The sequence below is a fragment of the Pteropus alecto genome, unplaced genomic scaffold (assembly GCF_000325575.1).
Source record: "Pteropus alecto unplaced genomic scaffold, ASM32557v1 scaffold70, whole genome shotgun sequence".
Lineage (NCBI taxonomy): Eukaryota > Metazoa > Chordata > Mammalia > Chiroptera > Pteropodidae > Pteropus > Pteropus alecto.
Genome location: NW_006431912.1, coordinates 1186383 through 1198714, shown reverse-complemented (window position 1 = coordinate 1198714; position 12332 = coordinate 1186383). Strand labels below are relative to the sequence as shown.

Below are 12332 nucleotides of genomic sequence, written 5' to 3'. Positions count from 1 at the left end.
ACTTTTGTGGCAGTTTGCATCTCTACAACGAGCCCCAAAGCGTGACATTTCATTAAGTATGCTCCAAGTGAACAGCTGCTAAATCCTTAAGTTCTCTTAACTTTGTTTCTGACAAGAAATTTTAGTTTTCAGTGCAGGACTTTGAGAAAATTACTTTTTTTTTTTTTTTTTTTTTTTTTTTGGAAGGTAGTAAACAACGCAATGGCAAAGGGGTGTGTTCCTTATAAAGGGCTCAGGGAATCTTACCTTGAATAACGCAGACACCTCATTTCCCAGAGGAGGAAATGGTTTTATAACTTTTGAGAGGTCTCCAGTCTGTGCTTGGTTTTACAGTCCTGGTCTTTGATCTGGTCTGCCCCTTAGCTTTATAAGTTTCAGCAATTGAAGAGGCCAGGCCAGGCACGCTGGTTTTTTTTTTTTTTCCTGTCTCTCACTTCCCTGTGGTGTTTTGAACTGCCTTCCTACAGACGTCATACAGCCCTTGAGGAATAGTTTCTGCCTGGCGAGATTGAATGATAGTTCTCATTCACAAAGGCTTGGAGTCAGATTTAAAGCAGGGGACGCAACGGAAATTACATTCACAGGTAAAACAGTGGACCCAGTGAAGTGTGGAGAGCTTTGTTCGCTCGCTGACTTCTTGGCTCCCCAGAGAAGAGTGTTTTCCTGTGGTCTCCCTGAAATGGAACTTCCCTGACAGCTCTCCGGTGTTACGGTACTTCGCGGTCATTTTCTTTTCCTTTCACTCTACCTGAGTACTTTTAGAGTGTTGGAAACCTTTCAACCTGTTATTATGGATTTGCAAAAAAGGCAAGATCAAGTGACTCTTTCACTGTGTTGGTTTCCCTTGTGACCAGATGAAGAATAGATTTAAAATTCAGTTCCTCCCTTGGCAATGCAAACAGAAAAAAAAAAAAAAAAACAACTGTCACTTCCGAACTGCCTAGTGCTGGAGTAAATTCAGTATGAAAGAGGAAAGAACTCCTGCGTCTTAGAAGCACCCCTGTGTTCTGGATGAGGGGCAGGAGTTGACTCTGGGAACTTTGGATTTCTTCAAGCACCCTCTCTCGGAATAGGAATACATTTAAAACCATTTTTCGTGGAAAGACAGCAGAAATGTATTAATCAGAAGACTTTTCTCTCTTTTTCTTCCTTTTTTTTTTTTTTTTTTTTTCCAAAATGAGTATTATTATGAAGCCAAGATCCCGGTCTACAAGTTCCCTGAGGACTACAGAGGCAGTTTGGTAATGTGCTTTTCTCTCATGCTTCTCCTGGTCTTTTCATTTAAGATTAACGTAATACTTGAGTATTTAGTAATCGCTGACGAGGTTTGAGAGTTAGGTATGATGTTAAGGGTTTGTTTGGAAAGAGCACAAGATTGGTGATACTTTATTCTCTATTTTTTGTCCGATTTGCTCTAAAAACAGGCTCACATTTTTTAACTCTATGTGGACTATCGCGATTCATCATGTGATAATTTTTAGAGGAGGAAAGAAACTTGCAAATATGTTGAAGATTTAGAAAATGAAAACTTGTCATTTTCATTGTCTGATTTGGTTGCTTATGATCACATCTTTCTTGTAAGCAAGCTGGTAGTTGACAGTCTTTACCATCTTCTTTAGAAGAAATACCTTGGCTTTAGCACAGTAGTGTTAGAAAAATTGTTAATGTTATATATTTTAATCATAGGACCCACTTAAATTTAACTTGTGGCTAAATATAAATCAAGTTATCATTCAGTCATTTTCTATGTTTTATTTTGTTAATAATATTCCCTGTTAACTATGTTCATTGGTAATTTTTGGTAATATTTTCACGTTAATGGAAAATACATTGATTTAAATTTATTCTAATATTTTGTTGTACTATTTCTTCATATTGATTTAATGTGCTCATAAACATATGACCCTTAAAGAATATTTTTCCAATAAAGTAACTTTTATATCTAAAATAGTAATTTCTAGAATACTTTTATGACTATTTCAGAGGTTAATCTTATTTTATCATAGTGGTTGTAAATAAATAAGATCACCTCTTTGAAGTGGAAATAATCATACTTTAGATGGGGGAAATAAAAGCAATGATTGAGGGCAGGTGGTTGAAGATTAACGGAAACATACAGATAGAATTTATTATGTATTATATGAGCAAGCAAACACACGTATACTCCAATTATTTTCATAAGGAATTTAGCACACATTTATGTGGTTAGGTTATCATTTGCTGTTATACTAGTGTCTTACAGTGGACTAGAATCAAGAATTGTCCCTTTAGGAGTGAGTTTTAATAAACTATAGATTTTATCTCTTAATGTCACTTGTGATTTCTTCTAAAAGAGGACGTGCAATAATTTCCTTCTTCAGCTTCTTTTTTTTTTAAAAGTTTGCATTTACAAATAAATTTGTATGGCTCTTTTATGCCAAACAATAAATACTAAGAAATACTAAGAATCTTTTTATTACTACATAATATAAATCTCTAACACAAATGGGTAGTGAAAATTTATAAAATAAGTGAATTTTATTCATTTGTGATTTCTATCCTGCCTATGTGAAAACAGAATTTGCTCTTGATTAAATAGTATTTAACCAATCTACTTTCCTTTTTGCCTGAACCACCAGGAGACATTTCCAAATTCAGGGTTCAATCAGCAATAATTAGTTTATTTCAGGAGAATAGTAACATTGACATCCTTTACTTCTGAGATTGCGAGAGTCTATTTTTATCCACAACTACTCTATTATTCTAAATTGCGCAAGCTGTTTTTATAAATGAATATGACCACAATTCAAAGTATTTTTTAAATATCGATTTGTGAATGTATATATTATAGCACTTAATTTTAAATATTTTTCAAAATGCTAGGGGTCAGAATGTTCTTATGTAACAAATAAATGTCTCTATGTTAATAATTCCTACATTTAATTATGTACTGTGGAAACTTCTGTTATTAATCTTACATCTGACTTACTAATATTATAACAGATTGGGTATAATACTACTGCCTCTGTATTATTTGGTCTGAAGTTGTAATTGCTGTAATTACATTTTTACCATTTTATTATCCTTTTTATCATTCAAATACTATATACACATTTATTTATATTTATATAAAGTAAAATCTATAAAGATTATATATTAGGTATATAGATTAGGTATATATGTGTATTTATTAGTTTACTCAATTAAAAAAATAAAAGCAGCCCTTTCTCTCCCAGTGCCTTTCTCTCTCTGCACAGACAGACCCTAGAGACCTCTATTGGACAATGTCTTCCACTTAACCACCTTTTCTGTTCTAACTCCCCATTCCTCCAACTTCCATTCCTTGTCAGTGTCAAAATCTACTTCATCCTCCGTTGCTTTTCCATGAGAGAGAACTGCTGATTACCACTTATTCTCCTTTCTAACAATTTTATTTATTCTGGACTTCAGAATACTTTGTTCTTGGGAACCAGTCTTTTGGCTTTAAGTAAATCCATTTTCTGTTTCATTGGCCCACTTTCTCCAAAACTTTCTACTTTTCTCTCGCATGCCTCCAAGTCAACTGCTACCTTTGAAAGTTTGCTAACTGACTTCTGAAAGAATCAAATGTTTCTGATTACTTTTCCTTTATTTTTTCCTATCTGCTTCTTTCCAACCAGTACTAGAAAAAGCAATCAACACGAATTTGTTGTTTACAGACCTGATTAAATCTCTATACGATATTCACATTTTGAAGAGAAATTTTTGACAAACTACTGATATTATATACCCTTCCTCTTAATTCATTTACTTAAAAGACAAGCCTTATAGTTAAAAATTTTTGAATTTCAAAAAAAAAGAAATAAAAATCTTGAAGTTAATCTGTTTTCTTGTAATATAGGTGTCACAAATGTAGGATATTATATAATAAGGATATATATTAAGTTGCTTTTATTTATTTAATTCACATTAAGTACCTACTATGTGCCAAGACTTAGCGGAATGGGATTATGATATTTATCCTTTAGCATTCCTTAAAAAATCTGCATGTATGAAATTGAGAAAAATTTACTATATATATTTTCTTATGCTTGTAATAAAATTAGCAAATAAAATAAAATAAAATAAAGTTAATAAAATTAGCAAACCTATTGATTTGGAGCATTGTTTGCCTTTCTAGTTCAGTTATATCAAGAACAATACTCTTATTTTTATATTCTATATGAGAAAACAATGAAAAAGTTACATTTCCAAAAATATTTGAATTTTACATGTCTTAAGTTCAGATTTAATCAGTAGTTATATATTATAATAATACTATACTATTTTAGCATTTTACCATTTATATACATATCCCAGAAATACTTCTCATTAATCTCATTAAGACTTATATAATTCAGTCTTCCAAATATAAATGTAAAGAGAACTTTGGTCAAGAAAACTGTATTGTATTCTTTCCTGCTAGCAGATGTTCATTATTTGGCATATACTTGTTACATTTAAGATTTTTCATTATGTAATCTGGGGAGGGGAAAGAGATGTCACCTGTCTAAAATATGACTGCGGGCATTTTATAAAGCAAATGTTGAAATATTATTAAATATATAAAAATTATACTTAGGTTTATAGACATAGAAAAAAGTCTGTAAGGTTCTTTTCCAACCAAGTGGTTGGTTACCTTTTAGAGTAAAAGCAGCGAGAATGGCAGTAGGAGAGACCTTCTTCTTGTCACTGTGCTTCTCTTTTGCATGCATTTTTTTTCATCAAGCATATACATGAAATTTAATATATTAAAACTATAACTACCATGTGCATTAGCAAGCTCATCTTTATATGTGTAGATATATATATATCTTGTAAACAATTTGCTCAGTGTCCAAAACATGGTGTTTTAATATTGAGCAAATAAAATTTTCTCAATAATGTTGCTCCTCAGATCAGAAATCCTTGCTTTTTTCTATTAACTGTCTCCTCCTAAGGTTGTAAAAATCAGGCTGGCTGAGAATTCTTATTTTGCCCTCATGATCATGGTGAAAATCATCGATTATAGTAAAACTACTAGTTTTGAATAAAAGGCCTAGTTTTAATTGATATTTGGAGGGAAAATTACTCATGACCCCCACTATTCCATCCATCTTCAACTGTTGTCATTTCTCACTTAATTTACATGTCTTAAACAGTTGTAAATACTATTTCTGTTCTCTGGTTCTTCATTTTACATAACAGCCTTTGTCTACTTTTCAAATAATGATACTTGTAGCTTTCATGTTATTGAGTTCCTTTTATGAATGAGAACTCTGAGGAGAATTTTACATATGATATCTTATTTAGTTCTTAAAACAACATTGAGGTAATTGTTAATTGACATTTAAAGATGAGAAAATGAGCCTAAGAGATGAAATAACTTGGGCAAGGCCATTTCACTGCCACAGAAGGTTGGGCTTAGAACTCATGTCTGTCTGCATCAAAGACGATGCTCTTTTTACTTCAGCATGTTACCTCCCTCTATTGTCTATAAAATCATCATTTTTTAATCACCATAAAATTGTTCATCTCATTAATATATCTGAATGCACTAGAATATTTGGTTAGATATTGGGTGATTGAAGAAATAAATTGGAAGTTGTCTTTTTTATCTATATGATAGCTTATGAAGTTTAGGGCTGATGTTGGATGTTGAAAATGTCTGTATGAAAGACTCTTGTAGTTACAGCCTCTAGGCCAGTGCATTTTCTTCTGGTAGCAAATAAGGTCATCTGTTCCTATTATAGAGAAATATAGAGCAAAAGGTCAATGCTTCCCAGTTTTGAATAGGTCATCTTTCAAATTATATTAACAAGTTTAACTTTGTTCTCTACAAGCTCTGTAAGGCTTTGTGGAAGGTTTCATGCTGTTTTAAATCAGCTTTGAAATATCTTGTCCTATTCCTTTTACCTTAGAAGCTTTTATAAAGGGGAAAACTAATGGAATTTGCATGCTTCCTGCCTGTCCAATATACATTTTGACTATCTTAGGTAAGTGACTGCTTTTAAGATTTGTTCAAAGTTTTTACCCTGTGATAAACATTTTTGATCCTGTTACCTGTTACTTTTTTGATCCTGTTACTTTTTGGTATCACAGCTATTATATAATAGACCTAGAGGTATACAATGTTTAGGAAAAGTGGTTAAGATACTTTGAGAATTATTTAAAACATAACTAGGAAAGCAGAGTGCATCACAGATAGTTATACTCTTTAAAGTTGTAAATTTGAGATTCACTGAAAAAGTCCTTGTCTACTCTACTTCCAACCTGCTTTATGTCCCCTCTACAGCCAAATTTACTCACCTGTAAAATCAAGACAGTGACCTAGATCAGCGACAAATGTTTTTTAAATGAGATTGTTTTTACAGTTGAAATGCTAATGTAAATGAGTATATATGAAATACTCAAAACTATATGTATATTTGATATATAGAGAAAAAAATTTAAAACATACATATGTTTCTTATATATTTCATTATATAAGTAAAAATATATAGACATACACATCACAATAAAACCTCCACTGAGTTTATACCTTTACCCTACCCCAAAGCCAATCCCTTTCCCTTTCCTTGGAATACCTCTAAAGGTAGCTTGAAAACCACAAGTAGATTATTAACTACTAAAATCCTTCATAGTTTCACATTCTGTAATGCTGCCCACTAGAGACCACTGGACAGTTATTTGTGTTTTCTGTATCCTGGTGTGGACTAGGATAAACTTGCTGGTAATTAAACTTCCTGGAAAGTTCAAATAACAATAGTCCAAATGTTTCTGGTTTGAAAGACTTTGAAGAGATGGGAAAATTCTCATTTCTGAGAAGTCACAAAAGAGTAATAATAGTTAAGAAACATTACTTTTATTTACCATCTCAATTTTTAACAAATTTATTTTACACTTGTTTTGGATGAAAAATCTTTGCTCATTAAATATATGAACAGCTGACATGTCATGAATTCAGCATGGTGGTTGGTAAAGAAACACTGAATTGATATTGAATTCTTCAGAAGGAAGGTGGTTTCTTTAGTGTGGGTGTTTCAAAAAGGTTTCTCAATCATTTTTTTCTATTACATCACTGGTGAATAAAGTTCATAGGCAATATTGCCCCATGCAGTACTCTCCTCTGTGACATTGCACTGTATAGGCTCCACATTAATAAAATGGGTGATCATTATGTATGCTACAACACTTAGGCCTACCCGTAACTTTCCCATTGATCTGAGGCACACCATGGCTGAGGCCCCATCAATAAAACTCGCCTTTCAGCAGAGGTAAAGGAGTTACTTACTTGTTAGTCCATCAGTCATTCCAATCATACAGTGAATTTTATTAAATCAGAAAGAATGAAGACATGAATGTAATCGTGGGTATAAAAAGGTTAGCCATGGATCCACCCAAGTATCGCTAGCAAGCTGAGAAAAGTAGATTCTAAGGTGAAACTGAAGAAGAAGAATGTTAATGAGGTTTTCAAGGAGATTTCATTATGGAAAGATGCCTGAAATATCTGTGTGGGTGTTCTGAGTAATAATTAATAATAAACATATAGAATTATTAAAGCCTAGATAAAGGTAATAAATGGGACCTCGAGGCTCTTAACTAGGTTGGTGAGGAATAGAGTCACAAAGGAAGAACAGTCATAAATAAAAGCCTGCATAGATTTCCCGAAGAGCCCTTCCCTTCCAGAGATTACCCAATTTATCAAGAAACGAAATAGGATAAAGATATATTAGAAAATAGATAGTAGAAATAAGGTATTCTCTTGCCAAAAGCACCAAATTTCTCAAGGGTTCAGGGCCCACAGGATAGACTAGTATATCATAGAGGTAAAAAACAGTGAGCCTGGGTGAGATTCTATTAAGGGTAACCATGTAAAGATGACTCATGGGAAACTGTGCCTGTGATATGTCAGCTCTTAAAGTGCCTTGCTGTGTGGTCAATTGGCCTCAACTAGGAAGTACTTCAAAAGAATAGAGAAGAGGTAGAAAACCAGAACCTGTGGATACAGTTTCTCAGCATAACAGGGGAAATATAAGTTACATATTTTTACTATCCACCCTCAGCTTCCGAAGGGGTTGGCTCTCCTAGGAGCATCCCAGGTGGTAGGTGAGGATGTGAATTGGGGAACCTAAGCTAAACTGCTCTTCAGAATAAAAGTTAGAAAAAATAGCAGGGAAATTGTGGGGAAATGCTGCAAAGTGTGGCTAGAGAAGTAAGAGGGAAGATTAAAGGAGAGGCCAATATGAAGAACTTCAGCCCATTTTGAATCAGACATCCACCATCAAGTGCCCTGCCATGTTTAATCACATTTCCACCTTCTGGGCAAAAGCTGCCATTAATGAGCTTAAATGTAGAAGGTATTTCACCATGACTCATCTCAGCCCTAAGAATTTTTGCCAGAGTATTAAGGGAGTCAATTGCAAGTCCTTCCATTTCTCTACTAAACAAGAAGGAGAACACAAAATTAGAAAACTAGAAATTCGATATAGAATACATGCACACCGGGATTGTAACTTCCAAAGCTTCCTTACCGGAAATGGTCCTGATGTTTTACAACCCACATAGTCGAGGTGTTTTATTTATATCTAATACTAATCTCTCTTGCTTAAATTTAAAGCCATCTCTTCCTAGTTATCAGTGGGTATAGGGATAGTGAATCAGTAGCTAAGTAGATCTTCCTTTATGACATTTGAAAGCTGCTAGTAAGTGAATTCATTTTTTTTCTTTCATAGTACAAAATACTGATTTTGAATTGTAAAGCAGATGACATCAGTGTGACTTGTTAAAAGAAATGTTACATAAAATGTAGTTTCAATATGTAATTGTTTTCAGGCTTCACACAGAAGACTGTTCCCATTGTACTTTTTTCTTTGTGTCAAGAAATTTATATGACTAATACTGTTTTAGTTAGGATAAATTTTTGTAAAATGTGTCAGCTTTTAAGCAATGGCATTCTAGCCATTGCTGTAATGTTTCCTCTGATACTATAACTTTTTCATGAAATAGCAGGTAACTGATTGGCAATGGGATCACCAGCTAGCTAGGACAGCAACTCCTAACTCTATAGTGATAGTTGAAGTAGTAACCATTAAAATGATGATAGCCACAATTTTTTGAGCATCTACTGTTTTTCAGACATTAGACTTGGTGCTTTATATGATTTAGTTTATTTTGCCCTCAAAACAACTGTATGAGATAAAATTGAAGTGACACAGCTTGCAAATCACGGCGCTTAAGAAAAAAGTGGACTAAATCTCATGTTTGTTATTGCTGCTATTCTTGTTTTATTTGCTTTTCTCCACTGTGTAAACTCCTTGGGCCACACATGATTTTTCCTTGTGATATTCCAAAAAGTAGTTAGCACATTGCTATTTACACCTTTCCTTCCTATTCTAGATTGTTCAAGTTTCTCCTTTTAACCTTGTGCATCTCAAGAACATGTTTACCTTTTGTTTTTGTGTGCCTTCTTCCTCAAGATCCTCATACAGACTTTTGACCTTGAACCATAGAGATGTGTCAAGAAGTAGAAAGTGGACTTAGACGAAGCTTTGTTTTTTAGGGATCTAGCTGGTTCCTGACATGTTTTGTTCATTGACATCCTCCCTCGTCAGACTATAAATTGCACTGTCTTCTTTCTCTTTGGCATTTGAAATGAAAGGGACCAGAGAATAACCTATAATCTAGTTCTCCCCACCCATGATTCCATTTTGGAAGTGGAAAAAGTTTTGCTGGTCTTTAACATTTCTAGTCAAGGAGGGTCAAGAAAAATTGTTAGAAACAGCGTTAATGCTTATGTGGCAAAAGGTCGTATTGGAGAAATATTTTTTAAAAACTCAGAAATGAAGTTTAAAGTCAAATAGAGAGCAATGCTTAATCTATCTGGCAAATCCATGAAAGCAGTTCTATTATAATTTGTATGGGACATTAATGTAATCCTTAAACTTATGTCTGTGAAGTCAACTAATACCATGATAAATCTGTCATTTTTGAAAATTGTGTTGAAGGATTATGCAAAGAGGTGTGGAGGATGAGTCTACAGAAGTCTCCTGATGGAAATTCAACACATTGTTCTGACCAAAATTCTCCTCTAGACAACTGAACTCTAATCATTAAACTTTCGGAAGTCACAGCTAATTATGTAGCTAAAATTCATGTCCTGAAATTCTAATTTCACTCCTCTCTGTTCTCCCAATACAGTCTTAAGCAGTGTTTACTATGTGGCAGACACCAGGCTATCCATTTGACAAGAATTTTCCCGTTAGGTCCTCATTGTGAAGCCTGATTATTATTATTATTCCTCATTATACAGATAAGGAGAGAGAGGCCTGCTGAAGTAAGCTGACTTACCCAAAGTTTCATGGCAAATAAGATAATATCATGTATTCACATACTTTTTAAAATGATAAAATGTTGCCTTTAGTTATGATATTTATGTTCATATGTCAAATGAGTTAATAAACCTAAAGTCTTTAGCACAGTGGCTGACTCCTTGTGAGTGCTCAGGAAATGTTAGCTTGTATTATACATTTTTCAAGTTCATGTATTAGTGTAACTTTTTAAATAATCAAGAATTATAACTATGAAAACTAATTCAGTCTTTAAGGCCTTCACTTTCTAAGGCAGTCTTCTTAAGTGTGTCTCAGAACATTTATACAAAGCTAGGTATACTGGATAAATCCCATTAACACTCTGATTCAAAGAAAACATACTTCTTATTCAGGTCCATCAAACAAGTAAACTGTATAGAGAGGGTGGCAGAATAAGAAGTGCTAAATTGGAAGCTAAAATGCCTCTGATTTACTTAAAAACTGATTAGAATTCTTTAGGGAAACAGTCCTAGACAGGGGTTTAATCTGAAAGAAAAGGCCAGAGGCTTGGGCATTATCTCTAGGTGCATTATCTCTATGTAACCTTCCAACTTGGGTCTGCCTGGTGGTTGTCTTACTGTAATCTCATTGCCAGATCTTCCCTACCTGTCCAGATCCCCTGGTCCTCTAATCCCAAAGTACATTCTTGGTTGTGTAATTCATAGATAGTTATCTCCATAGCTGAGTCTCATCCTCCCTACCATGCCACAGACTGGGTTTGACTCCTGTTTAGTTTACCCTGCCATGCTAGGCAAAAAATGAGATCTGGTTAAAAGATCTGTTCCTATGGCCTGGGGTATTGCTTCAGGATTAACTGGCTTAAAAATATAGAGAATGCAGTCATTTAGTTGAAAGCAGACAATTCGCGTTCCATAGTTTCTGGTATTTACTTATTTTATTATAAGTAGTTACCAATAAAAATAAAAATGTGTTAAAACCATTGCTTTATTAAATTAACAACTGTACATTGGCTTAAAAGGTGTGATTGAGGGTGAAGTTAAGCACTTTGGAGGCAAAAAAAAGTCGAACCACTAAAGATTCTGTGAGTCTCTTGTTTGGAAAAAGTAGTCCCAATTGTTTATCTGAGTCCTGTTGTTAAAATTGGGTCTTATTGTATATAAATCAATGTTTCTATGGTAACAAAAAACACACGTGAAAAAATAAACCTGCTATTAGCAAACATGCCTTTATAAAGGTGTTGTTATAATTAGGAAAATTATTTTGCATACATAGGCATGCAATTACATCCTTTTCTAAAAATACACATGAAATTTCTCCATAATTCTAAGGCTTTTCTCGTGTAAATAACAAAAGTATTACATTGGGTTTGTTTATCTTTGTATTCCTATGCGGAGCATAGTGCCTTTGCCACCTCTGCATCTAACATCTGTCTAATGCACGAAGAAAGAACAGTGAGTTATTTACATTACAAAGAAAGTGTTACACTCTGTTTATATTTTTAATTTTCTTCTAATAGATGGTTCTTTGCTAGGGGTTGTATTAGTGACTTGTGGAGATAGAATTTACTCTCCATGGCAAAATGTTGTAAAGGATCTGGAAGGGTTTTTGCCAGGTTCCTGTGGCTTTCACCCTTAGTTTACCACCCCTTTTGGTAATTCCGTTGGTAATTACTTGTTGGTAATTCTGTTCTCAGCACTTCACTTGATCCCTTCGTGTGTCTCCCATTCTAGAATCTACACTTCCCCATTTTCCTCAACATTTTCTCCTCACCTGAGTGACTCATCTGTGTACCATCGACTAGTAATAAATGGTTCATACAGAAATGCTAATGTGCGTTGCTCATATTAACCACCCAGCTAACATGGCCGACTCTATCAATGAGGTGATTATTATGAGCTACTGAGAGACCTGATGGAGATAAGTACTAGGACCACCACTTCAGGATCACTCCAGCTTCATCAGGAGCTGTCATAAATTCCACAACTTGGATGCTGAATCAGAGTCAAGCTTGTCCAAGAGCCCTAA

At 34.0% G+C, this 12332-nt stretch overlaps 1 protein-coding gene and 1 long non-coding RNA gene across 4 annotated transcripts in view; one reads left to right on the top strand and one right to left on the bottom strand.

Annotated features, from left to right (window-relative positions):
• Nucleotides 1-423, bottom strand: part of LOC107196627 — a 13437-nt gene extending 13014 nt beyond the window's left edge. The window contains exon 1 of the long non-coding RNA XR_001518073.2: nucleotides 247-423. This is a non-coding gene — a long non-coding RNA (uncharacterized LOC107196627). The remainder of the gene's footprint in view (nucleotides 1-246) is intronic.
• The window catches only part of PDE4D (phosphodiesterase 4D), a 748065-nt gene that overhangs the window by 502088 nt on the left and 233645 nt on the right, over nucleotides 1-12332 (top strand). Inside the window, exon 1 of one of the 3 annotated variants that reach the window (XM_015599415.1) lies at nucleotides 434-1241. The exons of the other annotated variants lie outside the window; for them this stretch is intronic. Within the exon in view, the coding sequence (XP_015454901.1) occupies nucleotides 1177-1241 (65 nt within the window). The 5' untranslated portion in view covers nucleotides 434-1176. Of the gene's footprint in view, nucleotides 1-433; nucleotides 1242-12332 lie in introns of those variants that run through there. 3 annotated transcript variants of the gene reach the window in all.